The 19,154-nt window shown below is 41.9% G+C and overlaps 1 protein-coding gene across 2 annotated transcripts in view; it reads right to left on the reverse strand.

Annotated features, from left to right (window-relative positions):
- The window catches only part of LOC311231974 (uncharacterized protein), a 68,065-nt gene extending 49,287 nt beyond the window's left edge, over positions 1–18,778 (reverse strand). For both annotated transcript variants that reach the window (XR_014619895.1, XM_084318619.1), the window contains exon 1: positions 17,983–18,778. Coding sequence is in view for 1 of the 2 variants with exons in the window: in XM_084318619.1 (XP_084174745.1) it covers positions 17,983–18,069 (87 nt within the window). In the remaining variant the exon portion in view is untranslated. The remainder of the gene's footprint in view (positions 1–17,982) is intronic.
- Between the last annotated feature and the right edge of the window lie 376 nt (positions 18,779–19,154).

The raw sequence follows: 19,154 nt of genomic DNA on the forward strand, positions 1-19,154 counted from the left end.
CAGCGAGTGAGAACTCCGCTAAAGAATTGGATCATGATTTTCGGTTTTCACATGACTATTTGATTGCCCGCCACACGGCGGGCAGACCTCTCAGTGGGAGGCGCCAAACGTAAAAACTGAGCGCCAATGGCGGGCTTTAGTTTCGCCCCCTGCGCGCATGTAATGACTGAATCCGCGTTTTGATGACATCATCACAACAACACGCGTTAGGTTACAGGTTGTTTCAGTGATATATTTTCGGTGAAAAAACTCTTTCGGCCTGAAGCCGAAAGGCCATTTTTGGCCATTTTCGGCCGAGAACTTTCGGTGGCCGAAATGTCGGTGCATCCCTAATCTGAAGTACAAATACGTAGCACAAGACAACAGCATAATAAACCTCTCCATAAAACAGGGACACGTCCCCAAGGACTTCAAAATTGCGAGGGTGACCCCTCTGCACAAAAAGGGCAGCAAATTAGACCCAGGCAACTACCGCCCTGTTTCTATTCTCACCTCCATCTCGAAAGTCATGGAAAAAATTGTCTACGAACAGGTCGAAAAGTACCTAGCGGAAAAAAATCTAATCTACGAATTCCAATCTGGCCTCAGAACATCCCACTCCACTGACACATGCCTTCTCTATTTGAATGACCACATCAAACAAGAGGTGGACGCAGGCAAATACTGCGGCATGGTCATGCTGGACCTACAAAAGGCCTTCGACACTGTCAATCACTCCATTCTGATAGACTATCAAATCCAATTGCTTTTAGCTTGTCAATCAGTGAGCTGGATGCAATCCTACCTTGAGGGGAGGGAACAGATGGTGGAGGTAAACGGTACCCTATCCCCCCCCCTCACAGTGAGCTGTGGTGTTCCACAAGGAAGCATACTAGGACCGCTACTGTTCCTAATTTATGCAAATGACATGTCGTCAGCTTGTGACTGCAACTTGTTCCTGTTTGCGGTCTCCCTGCTGGTCTCTGACAAGAACAAGTTACAGGTTGAAAAAACCCTCAGCTCGGAACTAGGCAAAATCTGCATATGGCTCGCTGATAACAAACTATCATTACACATGGGCAAAACAGAGTCCATTCTCTTTGGTTCAAATAACAAACTCAGCAAGACCGACGGCTTCTCAGTTACAGTGGGTGACAATATTGTCACAAGGAAAGATGAAATTACCTACCTGGGTTCCATCCTAGAGGCTAATCTCTCCTGTGACAAAATCGCATCCAATGTAATAAAAAAAGTCAACCAACGAACTCGATTCTTGTACCGGATCTCCTCTCTGGTAAACAAGAATACCCTGAAGACTCTGGCAGGAGCACTCATTCAAGGGTACTACGACTATGCTTGCACCTCATGGTACCAAAGCACCTCAAAGGCGCTAAAAACAAAATTACAAACATCTCAAAACAAACTGGTCAGACTACTGCTTGACCTTACTCCTAGAACCCACCTCACCCCTGCCCACTTTGACAACCTAGGATGGCTTAGAGTAGACGACAGAGTACAGCAACTTGCAATGGGCCTGGTCTACAAGATACACTACACGACCAAGGTACCCATGTACATAGGGATGGGAATTGAAAACTGGTTCCGGTTGGGAACCGGTTCCTAATTGGCCGATGCCTGGAACCGTGTGGCTCCCGTGACTTTCGATTCCCTTATCGCTGCCAGGTTTTTCCTAGTTGCATAATAATGTTAGCGTTAGCATGTAGCCATGGCAGACTCTATTTGATTCATTAAGGGCTCGAAATTGCCTGGGTTTTGGTAATATTCTCCCGAAATGCTCCCGCTGTTTGGCTACTTCTATGTGCAGTGAAAACTACTTGAATGCTTTAGAACATAGTCATTGATTTAGTTTAGGGTGAGCTAAAATTAGCCGCGGAGCTATCGCTAGCTAACGTGAGCTAACGCTATTTAATCAAGCTCACAAAGAGAGATAAACAGCTGACAGCGGATAGTACAGGTACAAATACAATAAAACAGCGGGTGGGGACTGTGAATGAATGAATGAATGAAAACTTTATTTAACAGATTGCAGAATGGGTACAATACAGTACGGCTCAATACATACAATTGTTAAGGGGATGCAGACCTGAGAAAGACGTTTGTCTTGTTTCCATCAGGGTCCCCCATTTTCAATTCATATAGACATTTATGACATACATAACATACATGACATTTATGGCATAGGGACATATAGGTATTTAGTACTGATACATTTGTGACATAGGCGGTATTCAAATATACAGTACTGTTACCCCTAGATCCTGACAGAGTATATACATATGATGGGGAGGGGACTGTACATTAGGAGGGGGTGGGTGGGTGGGAGGGGAATATACATACGGCGGGGAGGGAATATATACATGCGGTGGGGAGGAGACTGTCTATTAGGAGGTGGTGGGGGTTTTGGGCATTTACGGTGGCCAGTTTCGAATTGCAGCCTCCCGTAGGTGCTCTTTAAGGGCGGTTTTGAATGTGGGCAGGGATTCACATTCCTTTACAGCTTTGGGTAGGGCGTTCCACATTGTTGTGGCATAATTGCGAAACGTGTTTAGTCCCTTGTTTGAGCCGAATCTGGGTTTAACATGATTTGTTGAGCTTCCTCTGGTGTAGTGGTTGTGGTATTCACTGACCTTTGGGAAGTATTTTGACATGTACATGGGCACCCCGGTCGTATAGTGTATCTTGTAGACCAGGCCCATTGCAAGTTGCTGTACTCTGTCGTCTACTCTAAGCCATCCTAGGTTGGCAAAGTGGGCAGGGGTGAGGTGGGTTCTGGGGTTCAGGTCAAGTAGTAGTCTGACCAGTTTGTTTTGTGATGTTTGTAATTTTGTTTTAAGCGCCTTTGAGGTGCTTTGGTACCATGAGGTGCACGCATAGTCATAGTACCCTTGAATGAGTGCTCCTGCCAGAGTCCTCAGGGTATTCTTGTTTACCAGAGAGGAGATCCGGTACAAGAATCTAGTTCGTTGGTTGACTTTTTTTATTACATTGGATGCCATTTTGTCACAGGAAAGATTTGCCTCTAGGATGGAACCCAGGTAGGTAATTTCGTCTTTCCTTGTGACAATATTGTCACCCACTGTAACTGAGAAGCCGTCGGTCTTGCTGAGTTTGTTATTTGAACCGAAGAGAATGGACTCTGTTTTGCCCATGTGTAATGATAGTTTGTTATCAGCGAGCCATATGCAGATTTTGCCTAGTTCCGTGCTGAGGGTTTTTTCAACCTGCAATTTGTTCTTGTCAGAGACCAGCAGGGCTGAGTCGTCCGCAAACAGGAACAAGTTGCAGTCACAGGCTGACGACATGTCATTTGCATAAATAAGGAAGAGTAGCGGTCCTAGTATGCTTCCTTGTGGAACACCACAGCTCACTGTGAGGGGGGGGGGATAGAGTACCGTTTACCTCTACCATCTGTTCTCTCCCCTCCAGGTAGGATTGCATCCAGCTCACTGATAGGCTATCAAAACCAATTGCTTTTAGCTTGTCCATTAGAATGGAGTGATTGACAGGCCTTTCGAAGGCCTTTTGTAGGTCCAGCATGACCATGCCGCAGTATTTGCCAGCGTCCACCTCTTGTTTGATGTGGTCGTTCAAATAGAGGAGGCATGTGTCAGTGGAGTGGGACGTTCTGAAGCCAGATTGGAATTCGTAGATTAGGTTTTTTTCCGCCAGGTACTTTTCGACCTGTTCGTAGACTATTTTCTCCATGACTTTCGAGATGGAGGTAAGAATAGAAACAGGGCGGTAGTTGCCTGGGTCTAATTTGCTGCCCTTTTTGTGTAGAGGGGTCACTCTCGCAATTTTGAAGTCCTTGGGGACGTGCCCCTGTTGTGTAAACCTTGTACTCTTTAGTTCACATATAATAAGAGCCGGATTGTTTGTTTACTAAGTCTCTACTCTGAGTCCGTCAGACAGGAAGTACCATGGTGCAACATACAAATGTGTCCGTGTAGCAACACAAGCCAATACCTTACAGGACAGGGGCCCGGGGAGGGAGCTCTGTGTGTCTGTGTGTGTGTGTGTGTGTGTGTGTGTGTGTGTGTGAGACAGAAGTCAGAGGAATAACGACTGTTATTCAATTAGTGATGCACGATATATCGGCCGCCGTCGGCCGATATGGCCGTTTTTTTACACATCGGTATCGGTCCGATATCAAGATAGGGCCGATATTAAAAAAAAAAAAAAAAAAAAAACATTTTTTTTAATCTTTTTTTTTTTTTTTTTTTATCTTTTTTTTCTTCTTTTTACATGTTTTGGCCTTAAATAGTTTCAAAATATCAGTCATTTCTGAAAATAAGTTGCAAAAGTAAAAAAAATTATGCATTTTGGAAAATAGCTCTTTATTTGATTATCATAAAAAAGTGTTTTCTATACAGAGATATCGACATCGGTAAATATCGGTATCGGCCAGAACAGCAATATTAATATCGGTTATCGGTATCGGCCACAATTTTCACATCGGTGCATCACTATATTCAATAGATTAAATTAGTTTAAGAATAAAAAAATAAATACATTTTAAGAGAATCTCAAATACATTATTTTATTTAAGTGTAGGCTATAGTTAATGTTTATTTTTTACAGTTTTTGTATTTTTCTGACATGGTAAATGGCTGCTTTTTTATATAGCGCTTTTATCCAAAGCGCTTTACAATTTGTTCCTTACATTTTACCCAATCACTCACACATTCACACAACGACGGCGCAGGCAACCATGCAAGGTGCCAACCTGCTCATCGGGAGCAGTTAGGGGTTAAGTGTCTTGCTCAAGGACACATCGACACACTGCCCGGGAGGAGCGGGAATCGAACCGGGAACCTCCGGATTGCCAGACAACTGCTCTACCTCCCGAGCCACTGTCGCCCCTGACATGGGGGCTCAACAATAAATGACAATCAGAAATGTCAAGTTGCATGTTGTTATTCTAACCAGCTTAGTTCTGTTGCATTTCCAATTTATTTATTTAAATTATAAATTGATCAGGTATCGATAAGAGAATCGATAAAGAATCGAATCGATAAGCAGAATCGATAATGGAATCGTATCGATAAAATCCTATCAATTCCCATCCCTGGCCTACATGTACATGTCAAAATACTTCCCAAAGGTGAGTGAATACCACGATCACAACACCAGAGGGAGCGCCACAAATCATGTTAAACCCAGATTCGGCTCAAATAAGGGACTAAACGCGTTTCGCAATTATGCCACATCAATGTGGAACGCCCTACCCAAAGCTGTAAAGGAATGTGGATCACTACTAGGGCTGGGCGATATGGCCTAAATATGATATCACGATATTTTCTGACCTTTCGGCGATACACGATACACATCACAATGTTTTTCTTTTTTACCCCAAACAATTCATTATGAGGCTTACCAAGACAGTATTTGAGTTTGCAAGCTAACATTAAAGACAAAATAAAATACCCATGCATTTAGCATTTTTATATTATATATTAGATTTAGATTATTAGATTATATATTGCATATGAGATATTATATGATTTAGATATGAAATATGATGAATTGAAAATGGGGGACCCGGATGTAAACAAGACTAAAGTCTTTCTCTGGTCTGCATCCCCTTAACAATTGTATGTATTGAGCTGTACTGTACCCATTCTGCAATATGTTAATAAAGTTTTAAATCAATCAATTAATAGCATTTTTATGAAACTACTGTATATATGTATGTCTCTAAATGTTTTGATGAATTGAAAATGGAGGACCCTTATGTAAAAAAGCCGAAAGTCTTTTTCTGGTCTTCATCCTCCTGTACTGTATTGTACCCATTCTGCAACCTTTTAATACAGTTTTCATTCATTCATTCTGACGGAAACATAATCATTTTGATTGACAGTCGAGTCTGCCAATGACGTCACACCGCTTGCACCCACCCTGCTGTTCTTAGCACCAATCGGCAAGCGCTATTAGTTTTGACTTCCTGAATGTCCTGTGTGCTGAACAACAACAAAGCTACTAACGTTAGCTCCCTGCGGCCGTCGAGTAGGAGACCAGTGCTCCACAGGATGACTAAATGAGGCATAATGATTTTACTACAACGAATGTTATAATAAAAGCCATTCCATACATCTGTCTGATTGAAAACTTTATTAACAGACCGCGGAATGGGCATATCTCAGCACGGGCTGAGATATTAACGAGTAACATGTGGACAGATTGACGCGACACAATCCTCTTGGGCAAAACATCACGATATCCACGATACGTTGAAAAAGTGTATCGTTAATGAACTGTACCCGATATTTATATAATATCGTCATATCGCCCAGCCCTAATCACTACCCACTTTCAAAACCACTCTCAAGGGACACCTACGGGAGACTGCAATTCAAAACTGGCCCCTGTAAATGTCCTAACCCAACCCCCTCCAATGTACAGTAATTTACATAGTATGGTTGTCAATAGTGCAATGTACAATTTTGCTTGTTTGTACAGTGTCTCCCCCCCCCCCCCCAATGTACAGTTTTGCTTGTTTATACAGTGTTTCTCCCCCCCCCCCCCCCCCAACCACCTCCAATGTAAATTACCCAGTATGGTTGTCAATATCCCAATGTACCCAACCCCCCCCACACAACCCCACCCAACCTCCTCCAATGTACAGTTTCTACGTCAAATGTATATACTCCCTTTTCTTGACTCCTTCTGTATCACAAACAGTACTGTATTTGCAAATCTGGTATGTCATAAATGTATAGATGTAGCAGACAGTACTGACTATCTGTATGTCATGTATGTCATATATGTCCTGATTAATTGAAAATGGGGGACCCTGATGTAAACAAGACGAAAGTCTTTCTCTGGTCTGCATCCCCTTAACAATTGTGTGTATTGAGCTGTACTGTATTGTACCCATTCTGCAATCTGTTAATAAAGTTTTCAATCAATCAATCAATCAAATTACTCTGAAGGTTCCAAACCAAGTCACCTACTAGCTACGCGACTAAGAATTAACGCAAAATTTGCAGATATAACTTCCATTAGAGCACAACAAGGACTTGTAACAGACGCCAAAGAAATAAACGCGACATTCAAAGAATTTTACTCCAACTTGTATAAATCAGAAACGACCTTCGATCAAAACAAAATGGACACATATCTTAATCAAATTAACCTCCCCAAACTTTCAGAGGATGATGCTAAACAGTTAGAAACACCAATCACACTAGAAGAACTCAGGAAGGCCATATCCGAAATGCAAAGTGGTAGGGCTCCTGGAAGAGACGGTATCCCACCAGAAATGTACCTCTCATGTTGGGACATAATTGGACCCCTATTACTTAATATGATTTTATACTCAGTCAAGGAGGGGAACTTTCATAAGAACGACAGTATTGCACTCATAACAGTTCTCCTTAAAAAAGACAAAGACCCCACCGATAGTTATAGCGGTAGTTATAGACCCTTAAGCCTCCTCGGAACCGATATCAAACTGTTCTCTAAGGTATTAGCCATCAGACTTCAAAAGCATATGACGTCTTTAGTTCATCCGGATCAAACTGGCTTCATAAGAAACCGCTTGATCACTGACAACATAAGACGATTACTATACGTACTAGATGCCAGCAAGGACGACACCACACCTAAGGCGATGCTGTCCCTGGATGCAATGAAAGCCTTTGATAGGTTGGAATGGTCGTATCTATGGGCAGTATTAGAAAGGATGGGGTTAGGAAAAGGATTCATTGATATGATTAAAGTATTATACAAAGACCCATCGGCCATGATTACAACAGGTATAATCACCTCCGGAATATTTCCGGTATCACGTTCTTCTAGACAGGGTTGCCCTCTTAGTCCCGGACTATTTGATTTATCACTAGAACCTTTAGCACAATATATAAGACAATCCCAACTCATAGAACCAATCGTAATCAAGGGCACACAACACAAAATTAGTCTATTATGCGGACAACCTAATACTGTTCATGCAAAACCCTAACACCGCAATGCCTCATCTTCTCAAGTTGATTGATGACTTTGGCGACCTATCGGGATTTAAGATAAACTGGCCAAAGTCGGCTTTCCTTCCACTGAACGCCCCTGCAAAAAATACAAGTCTTCCAGAAGAAATACCAATGGTTAAACACTTTAGATGTTTGGGAGTTGAAGTATTCCCTACCATAAGCCAAACGGTGAAACACAATTACATAGAAATCCAAAATAAAATCAAATACGACTTTGACAGGTGGTCAAAACTTAAAAACTCAGTACAGGCACGGGTTTCAATAATTAAGATGGATGTCTTACCTAGAATCAACTTCATCAGCTCAATGCTTCCGTTACCCCCTCCAGATGGTTATTGGAAAAATGTACACTCTTCCGGATATAAATTTATTTGGAATAACAAACCACCACGTATAAAAATATCCACCGCACAGAGAAACAAAGCCGACGGAGGGATGGCACTTCCAAATTTTTTCCACTATTTTAAGGTGTACACTTTAAGACCACTGACAACCTGGTTTGAACCCCAAGCATCAGTATCCTGGAGAAATTTTAAAGTAAATATAGTAGCACCACAGAGACTGCAGGACATAGTATACACCAAAGTATCAATTAAGCAATGCGAACTGAAATTTGGCCCCATAATTACTCATGCGATCCGGATATGGCGTGAAACACAAAAGAAATATTCTAACCAACATAAATGGCATAATCATACTCCCTTATTCAATAACAATGCTGCACTCCTGATTGGAAAACGACCTATAAGATTCCCTAGATGGGAAAAGCAAGGCATACATACTAGGGGTGCACCGATATGAAAATTGGCCACCGATACCGATTGTTCAAGTAACACAATCGGCCGATACCGATATTTGTGTATTATTTGTATAGTATTTATAATTTTTTTTAATATATTTTTTTTTTTTTTTTTTTTTAATGAAACTACTGTATATTTGTATGTGTATGTTTGTATTTGTAGGCCTCTTTACTTACTTAAAAAAAGGAAACATCAAGAAATATGTTTATGGTATTAATTCCACCATGCCATGTAGCACTATCCCTCTCCCAGTAGCTTGTATCAGTTCAAGTATCGTCTGGCGGCCTGCAGATGGATACTGTTCTCTCAACCAGAGCTCTCAGCCAATGCAATATAACCATTTTGATTGACAGTCGATTTGGCCAATTACGCCACACCGCTAGCACCCACCTCCTGCTGTCCTTACCACCAATCGGCAAGCGTTTATTCATTTTCTACTTTCGGGCATGCCGCCATTGTTGTTTGCGAGAGCACAACAAACTTAACGTAGCTAATACTAGAGCTGCCGCGGTATCGGTATTACCGCGGTATCGCTGTTACATCATGCCCACCGCAGCGTTGGGCTGAATACCGGCATCACCGCTGTTTTTTATTATATTATTATTATTATTACGCTCTCGTTGGTCTTGCAGCTCTGCAGATATACCCTACTTCTCTGTCGAGATTCCAAGCGACCCTATTGGGTACCAGAAAAGTCACATGAAACACTGCAGACCACTGATTGGTCAGAAGAGATACGCGTCACATGCTGAAGCATCTTGCAGTGCTTTTACTTCCTGAATCTCAGCCATGAGCCATTGATCAGAGCTCAGTCACAACACGGCTAATAGTATGTTAGCTCCCACCGGAGACCGGAGTGGATTACCGACGCCGTCGCTCCTCAGGGAACGAGGCATAATGATTTTACTGCAACGAAATGTTATAATAAAAGCCCTTCGTTCTATACACTTGTCTGATTGAAAACTTTATTAACAGACCGCAGAATGGGTACAACTCGGCACGCTCTGAGCAAAGAAAGGAACTTAGATATTAATTGAGTAACGCTTGCCTTGCTATGGTCCGGTAAATACGAACGTGTAACTATACTAACGTTAATGCCACAAATCGAATGCCTTTGTAATCATAAGTAGTAACGTTATAATTAGGGGTGCACCGATATATCGGTCGGGTATCGGTATCGGCCGATAAGTGCCTTGTTGACTGCTATCGGCCTATCGGCCGATAAGCTCAAATGTGCCGATAGCAGTCGCCGATAACTAACCATCCATTTGTGTAGCGTCAAGACAAAAAAAAAAATTCACTCGCGACCTACCTGCACAACGCCCGCCGTCCGCCCCACACACACACAAGCTACTGCATCAAAGTTACTATTTATGATTAACAAGGCATTCGTTTTGTGGCATTAACGTTATATAGTTAGTGTTACACGGACAATAACATCAGCATATTATTATTACCCATAGCAGCAAGGCATTACTCCGAGTCCGTTCATAGCCGGGAGGCAGACGACTAACGTTACTGGTGAAAATGTGATTTACGTTGGAATACTCCTTTGCCAACTTGCTGTACTTTGCTTGCAGGTCTGCAGCCATTATTACTGGATTAAGAATAGCCCCAACTTTAGCCAACGTAACGTTATGGCTAAACCTTTAACATTAGTTAACCCTAGCTTTCGGTTAGCTGTTCAATGCTAATGTAATAACACAACCAAGCGAATCCATCAGAGCTCCCCATCAACACCGCTCTGTCGGGAGGATGGCATTTAAGAAAGTATCTGCTGTTAAAATGACACAAACATTCGTTTTGTGGCATTAACGTTATTATAGTTAGTTACACGTTCAATTACATCAGCATAGTATTTACCCGAAGATAGCAAGCAAGCCGTGCATAGCTCGGTTACATTCCGTTGCTCATTCCGTACCCAACTACACATTCTGCAATCTGTTAATAAAGTTTTCAACCAGACAAATGTATAGAAAGGCTTTGTTTTATTATAACATTTGTTGCAGTAAAATCATTGTGTCTCGTTTGGCCATCCTGTGGAGCGCGCTGGTCGGCGGGCACTGCCGGGCAGCTAACTTATTAGCTTGTTGTGGTTCTGAGTTTGACTCGCATTCTCACAAGCAGATCAATGGCGGCATGCCCCGAAGTAGAAAAATGAATATTCGCTTGGTGGTAAGCAGGAGGTGGGTGCTAGCGGTGTGGCGTAATTGGCCGAATCGACTGTCAATCAAAATGGTTCCATTGCATTGGTTGAAAGCTCTGGTTGAGAGAATAGTATCCCGCTGCAGGCCGCCAGAATGGTTCCATTGCATTGGTTGAAAGCTCTGGTTGAGAAAATAGTATCCCTCTGCAGGCCGCCAGACGATACTGGGAGAGGGATCAGTGATACCATAAACATATTTCTTGATGTTTCCTTTTTTAAGTAAGTAAAGAGGCCTACAAATACAAACACACATACAAATATACAGTAGTTTCATTAAAAAAATTAAAAAAAAATTAAAAAAAAATTAAAAAAAATATTAAAAAAATTAAAAATACTTATTTTTTTGCCACAATTATCGGTATCGGTATCGGTATCGGCCGATTGTGTTAGTTGAACAATCGGTATCGGTATCGGTGGCCAATTTTCATATCGGTGCACCCCTAGTTATAATAATAAGAAGAAGAAAGGGTCGGGGGGTAACCGGCGGGCGCGCCGCTACCACCCCTGCTCGCGACACCGAGGGGAGACTTCGAATCCGTGTTTCACTTTTAATAACGAATGCGTGCATGCCGAATCCCAAACAATATTCATGCTGCAAAGTCATCCTCTAAAGATAGACATTTAGACTAGAGGCAGGCTATATGCTATAAAGAGTAGACTACAAAAAAAATGCATTCAAACTTTTTTTTTGTGTGTGTGTGTGTGTGCGGTAAAAACCGCGGCGGTAGGAAATATTTTGCAAATGTGTGCGGTAAGGGAAACATCAATACCGCGGCAGCTCTAGCTAATACGTTAGCTGCCCGGCCCGCCGACCAGCGCTCCACAGCATGACCAAATGAGACAATGATTTTACTGCAACAAATGTTATAATAAAACAAAGCCTTTCTATACATTTGTCTGGTTGAAAACTTTATTAACAGATTGCAGAATGGGTAGTTGGGTACGGAATGGAACTGAGCTATGAACGGACTAACGGAGTAATGCCTTGTTTACTGCTATCTTCGGGTAAATAATATGCTTGTTATTGAACGTGTAACACTAACTATATAACGTTAATGCCACAAAACAAATGTTTGTGTCATTTTAACAGCAGATACTTTCTTAAATGCCATCTTCCCGAGAGAGGGTGTTGACGGGGAGTTGTGTTATTAATAGCATTGAACAGCTAACCGAAAGCTAGCGTTAACTATTGTTAAAGGTTTAGCCATAACGTTACCTTGGCTAAAGTTGGGGCTATTCATAATCCAGCAATAATGGCTGCAGACCGGCAAGCAAAGTACAGCAAGTTGGCAAAGGAGTATTCCAACGCAAATCACATTTTCACCAGTAATGTTAGTCTTGCATCTCCCGATAGCTAATGAACGGACTCGGAGTAATGCCTTGCTGCTATGGGTAATAATAATATGCTGATGTTATTGTCCGTGTAACACTAACTATATAACGTTAATGCCACAAAACGAATGCCTTGTTAATCATAAGTAGTAACTTTGATGCAGTAGCTTGTGTGTGTGTGTGGGGGACGGCGGGCGTTGTGCAGGTAGGTCGCGAGTGAACTTTTTTTTTTTGCCTTTTGACGCTACACAAATTGATGGTTATTTATCGGCGACTGCTATCGGCACATTTGAGCTTATCGGCCGATAGGCCGATTGCAGTCAACAAGGCACTTATCGGCCGATACCGATACCCGACGGATATATCGGTGCACCCCTAATACATACATTAGGAGATGTTTTCAACAAACAGGGTATTTGTAGTTATGATGAAATAGAAAAAGATTTAATCTCACCGGTTCCACATATTATTTTTACGCACAATTATTGTTATGTTTGAAGGCTCACAGTGTTCCATTAAGGATACCAATTGTACACCACAGATACCACAACTTTTTCTATGAAAGAGAGACATCGAGAGGTTTTGTATCAGATTTTTATCATCAATTACTAACGGCCTCGTATGAAACCCTCCACCTAGACTCTGTTTGGAGGAGGGATATACCAGACCTGGAAAAAGATTTTGATTGGCAAGAAGCCTGGGCAAATGTTCGACGCATCAAGGAACCCGGACCATCAACAAATCAATCTTAACTATATTCATAGGACATACTTGACTCCTATAAGACTGAACAGAATGGGTCTTAAACAAGACTCCAAATGCTCCTTATGTACAAATGGGGACGAGGGGACATTTATGCACATGTACTGGGACTGCCCACCAGTTAAGATATTCTGGAAAGAAGTGACCCAGCAATTATCAAATCTCTTAATTCTGAATATACCTGTACACCCCTCTGTATTACTGCTGAATGATGTTTTTGAGTATGCAGTACTAGGGCTGGGCGATATGACGATATTATATAAATATCGGGTACAGTTCATTAACACTTTGACTGCCTAAAAACGCTTTACAGCGTCATTGCTGGCCATGCTAAAGTTGCCGGGGGACGCTGTACAGCGTCCTTATATCAATATTTCAAAAATCTGGAATCGGATTCATATTCCCCCTCCGCTGGCCTGATATCCACCAGCAGGACCCACTGAGCTCTCTGGCGGTTCAGGAGCGCCATCTGGTGGCCGATCGGCGCAACCGCTTAACAGGAAGCGCAGTAGAGGTTTTGCTGGTCGGCCCTATTACTTCCGGCCACTCGGTATAGGTTCCGGCACTCTAGCTCGTCACTCTACATAGCGATCGATTGCCAATAACTCGATAAACAACATGATTTGGACGTATATACCATTATACAAGCTGGAGATGGACCGGGTAATAATATATCCCATAATGATAAAATTTCTACTCGACGATGATCGCCCAACGGCGCGCGGAGACTGGGGTGAGTTTCAGCGTGTAACGTTACCATCTTCGATACTAACTGCTTTTATCAACATTTGACCCACATTAGATGATTGGTATAACGCTGCCCACGGAATTATAAACGCCCCCTCGCCCATCCGGTCAACATCAGATGACGTGTAGTAACTTCTAGAAGTACGTCTAGTTGGAATTTTTTATATCGCGCTGATTGCCATCAAACTGTATTTCATCATCAATATAATGCATTTGGGGCTATATATCACGTTCTGGAGAAAGTTGCAGAAAGAGATGAAAACATACTTATACATTAGACCATACTTTACTATGAATATGTGAATGAAAAAGTTTAACGTTGCTACACAATGAACAATACATATAGGACTTTGAATGGGCCCTAATAATGGCAATGTAGCAATAGAATTTAAAAAGTTATAGCCCTGCAAAGAAGGGGACTTTCTCCATAGACAAATAGCGCTGGCAATCTATGGTATATCATTAATTTAACCCAAGGCAACCAAAGTGTTAACGATACACTAGGGGTGGACGGTATGGTCTAAAATTTATATCACGGTATAATTTGAAGCATAGACGGTAACGGTATATATCACGGTATCATCGTTTTTGATAAAAAAAATTTTTTATTTTATATAATTTTTTATTTTTTTTTTATAAAATATATATATTATATAATTAGACTTGTACTTGTATTATCTGCGAGACATCGCCACCACGCAACAAGCTCCACTGTCTGTGTGTACTCTAGTAGCCTCCAGCTACGGCCAGGATTCTCCAGAGCTGCACCTGGACCTATACTCTAGTAGCCTCGAGCAGAGCTACGGCCAGGATTCTCCGGCGCTGCACCTGGACCCTATTGTATTGGTACTATAACGTTAGCAAGCCCTCAGCTCGAATACGCATCGAATCAGTGTTATAAGACATTGATATCAGGAGCTATCTGTAGCTACTGCTAGCCGGATATATAACGTTAATACAACGCCTCAGTGAATTATTTAGTTCAATGGGACATTTCGTTTTGAACGGTGAACTAATTTGCGTTAACGTGAGCTAACGGCTAACGGAGCTATCATACACGTCTACTCTACTAGACTTGATGGAGCGTTTGTTGATGTCAGGAGCTATCGGTAGCTGGCCGACTAGATACCGTTCGGTTAGACAATGCCTCATCATGTATTAAACTAAAAGTGAATAGTTGACTGGGTCATTTTGTAACGGTAGCTAAGCTAACGTTAGCTCAGGGAGACGTCCCGTCCCACTAGACTACTAGACAGTAGACCCGTGTTTACATGCGTGCGGGAGGGGCTGGCACGCCCACTGCGCGAAGCCTCCTAAATAACTTTTTCTAGTTCGCACATATCTATTATCTATGACTAATTCTATCTATTTTTAGGGGCAAATGCGAGTGAAATAGTCGCGCTGTGGTTACATGACGTCATTGCTATTTTAGAGCTGCACTACCGGTTATACGGTATAGTCAAAATCCATACCGTAGAGCAAATTCATACCGTTTATACCGTATACCGTTTAGGGGTGGGACAATACATCGATCCAGATCGATATATCGATCTATTATCAATAATCAAATAGGATCGACGCAACGTAAAAAGATCGATTCATATTGCGATACTCTTATTTTGAAAATCCCCGCGAGTCATATCCGCCGGCGCCCAGTATTGTGAAACTCCGTGTAGAAATTACAGCAGTGTTTGCGTCTGCTGTAAAGCACTACAGAGCGTCTATTTTGCGAGCCGATATAAGTCTGTGCAGTTTTTTCCCCGCAACGGGTCAAATGCATATAACAGGCGTTGCATCGTCGCCATTCCTTTATGCCAACGTCGCGTTAAATATCTAAATGAACGTCGCGTTGGCTGCTAAAAGCTAAGCAGCTAACCGTGAGAGAGAACAGGAGAGTGGAAAGGGGACTTGGAAGGAGGAGGGGTGGGGGCTGTGGGGGACTGTGTGTGTGTGTGTGTGTGTCTGTGTGTGTGTGTGTTAAAGCTCAATATATAAAAACAAAAGTGAACAGGAGGTCTATTTGTATTAAAAACAATAGATTGTTTTTCATTTAAATGTCTGGAAGAGCTCAAAAATAAATACATCAATTGATATTTCCGTAGCCTTTTTTTAGTTGATCTAAATGTGACTGATTGTGTTAAATGGGCACATAATATCGCCTCATATCGATCGCAGACACCTGAATTGAATCGTATCGTATCGTATCGTGGCAGACTTTGTGATATCGGCAAATATCGTATCGTTGTCCAAAGAATCGATATCGTATCGTATCGTGATGAAACTGATGATTCCCACCCCTAATACCGTTTATACCGTCCACCCCTACGATACACTTTTTAAACGTATCGTGGATATCGTGATGTTTTGCCCAAGAGGCTTGTGTTGCGTCAATCTGGTCCACACGTTGACACTTTTGAACAGCGCCGCCCCACACACACACTACTGCATCAAAAGTTACTACTTATGATAACAAAGGCATTCGTTTTGTGGCATTAACGTTATATAGTTACACTTTCAATAACATCAGCGTATTTACATAGCAACGACCGAGGTCGACCTAGATAGATAGCAAGCATTAGTCGTTCATATCTCAGCCCGTGCTGACTCCGTTGTGCCCATTCTGCGGTCTGTTAATAACGTTTTCAATCAGACAGATGTATGGAAAGGCTTTTATTATAACATCCGTAGCAGTAAAATCATTATGCCTCCAGTCGTTTAGTCATTCTGCAGAGCTAAAAGCTAAACGTCGGCCGCGGCGAGCTACCGCTGCCATTGTTGTTTTCATTGAGCTCTCGAATGGCGGAAGTAAAAAATGAATACGCGCTTGCCGATTGGTGCTAAGAACAGCAGGGCGGGTGCAAGCGATGTGACGTAATTGGCAGACGCGACTGTCAATCAAAATGATTCTGTTTGCCGACTGAATGAATATAAACGTTATTAACAGATTGCAGCATGGGTACAATACAGTACAGCTCAATACAACAACAGTCAACAGTGGACTGGAGGATGCAGACCAGAGAAAGACTTTCGTCTTGTTTACATCAGGGTCCCCCATTTTCAATTCATCATATTTCATATCTAAATCATATAATATCTCATTGCTAAATATATGCAATATATAATCTAATAATCCAATAATCTAAATCTAATATATAATATAAAAATGCTAAATGCATGGGTATTTTATTTTGTCTTTAATGTTAGCTTGCAAACTCAAATACTGTCTTGGTAAGCCTCATAATGAATTGTTTGGGGAAAAAAAGAAAAACATCGTGATGCGTATCGTGTATCGCCGAAAGGTCAGAAAATATCGTGATATCATATTTAGGCCATATCGCCCAGCCCTATGCAGTACCTATACAGCTAAAGAGATTGGTTTTATCTGGTATTACAGTGGCTAAAAAACTGATAGCATCACGATGGTTTCAACCGGAAAAAAATTGCAGAAAGGTCTGGATTCTTACATATCTCGATGTGATTTATCTAGAAATATATACAGCAAGAATTTTGGGTCTCAATGAATCCAAATTGACAATGTGGTTAGAAGTGGTAGAGAGAATAAAAGCTAGCATATAATGGTAGTGTCTGGTTAGGAGCAAATGATAATGGATGGATTATCCATTGGGGGGTCCAGGGTGGGGGGTGCGAGCAAGAGCATATGTGTGTAGGGGAATAGATAGCAGGTATTAGGGGTATATCTTGTATAAGACATTTATCTAAACAGTGATTTAATTGATGTGCACTGTTAATGCTTGTATATCTAATCGTGTGTTGTCATGTTTGTTTATGTGTTTGTTTAAAAAATAATAAAAAAATAAAATACAAAAAAAAGAACATCACTTTCCTTGGAAATGTCATGCATTCTCTTTACTAAACCTAGTTTCTCACAAGTGGCTCCGCCTAGTGTAGCTGGTACATCCTGCTGTGTAATTTCAAACTCTATATTATGCTTTTGGCCTTTGTACTCACATGTCAGTGCTCTCTTGCCCAGTGGTGAAATATTTTGCCCAAAGAAAGCAACTAGTTTGCATTTGCTCACCCTGAGTCTGCCTCTAACGTCCAGTTCATTCAGCGTTTTCACTGACATGGCGTTGCAGTCAGCGCCTGTATCCAGTTTGAAAGTCACTGCTTTTCTGTTTATACTCACTGTTTCATTCCACGGATTTTCCTTGAATTTTGTCTCCATCAGTCTGGTGTGTTTTTCCTGCTCCACTTCGACTGTGCCGATGAACATTTCCTCCTCATCACTCTCACTCTGCTCAATTGCATGCAGCTTTTTTTATATTGGTGCTGTGGTGGGCCCTGCACTCTACACACCTTGGCAAAGTGATTTATCTTGTGGCATGATTTACATGTTTGCCCAATTGCCGGACATGTCCTTGTTCCATGTCTGTAACCACATCTGTAGCAACTTGACTCATCTGGTTCAGTATGACCTGTGCTATCTGCAACTTTACTGTCTTTTGGCCTGACTGTTCTCAGTCTGTTCACATCCACCTCTTCTGTCAGTGCTTTCACTTGACTGGTTGTGATCTCACTCGCACGGCAAATATCCAAGGCTTTTGCTAGTGTTAGATCTGCTTCTCTTAACAGTCTGCCTCTTACTTGGTCACTAGTTATGCCACACACTATCCTGTCTCTTATCAGGGATTCGTTCAACTGACCAGATTCACAATCATTGGCTTTATACTTTAAATCCGTGACATAGGCATCTATTGTTTCTGACTGTTTCTGTGCACGTGTGAAGAATATGTGCCTTATATATGGCAAGTTTTTCCGGGGCTCACAATAGTCCTGAAATTTCTTCTTCAGTATGTCTACTTTGTCTTTTTCTTCTGCAGTAAAGACAAAAGTATTGCATACTTTAATCGCCTCCTCTCCGGCGACATGAAGAAACGTCGCACACTGCACTTTGAGACTTTTCTGAGATGCCGCTGGCGATGCTAAATAGTTCGAAGCGCTGTGTCCAATTCCTCCGATTTTCAGCAAGATTGCCTTGCAGACTCAATGGCATCGGAGTTGAAACTGCGCCATCCTCTTATTCCAATTTTACTTCTGACACCATGTTATATTGACGAGGCTTAACCCGAGGTTCAATAAGATTCCTTTATTGACTCGTTCGTATATCTGCATCCATTCATGTCGCTCACGTCTGTCACGTTCAACTCGTGTGTGTGTCGCCTTCCTGGTGACGTCACAATAACAACGACAATCAAAGAGATTCAAACCCGAACCTAGAAGGGCTGGGGGGGGGGGGGGGGGGGGGGGGGGAGAGAGAGAGAGAGAGATGAGAGAGCAGAGAGAGAGAGAGAGAGAGAG

Source organism: Notolepis coatsorum, assembly GCF_963971535.1.
Source record: "Notolepis coatsorum genome assembly, chromosome: 7".
In the NCBI taxonomy this organism is placed as follows: Eukaryota; Metazoa; Chordata; class Actinopteri; order Aulopiformes; family Paralepididae; genus Notolepis; species Notolepis coatsorum.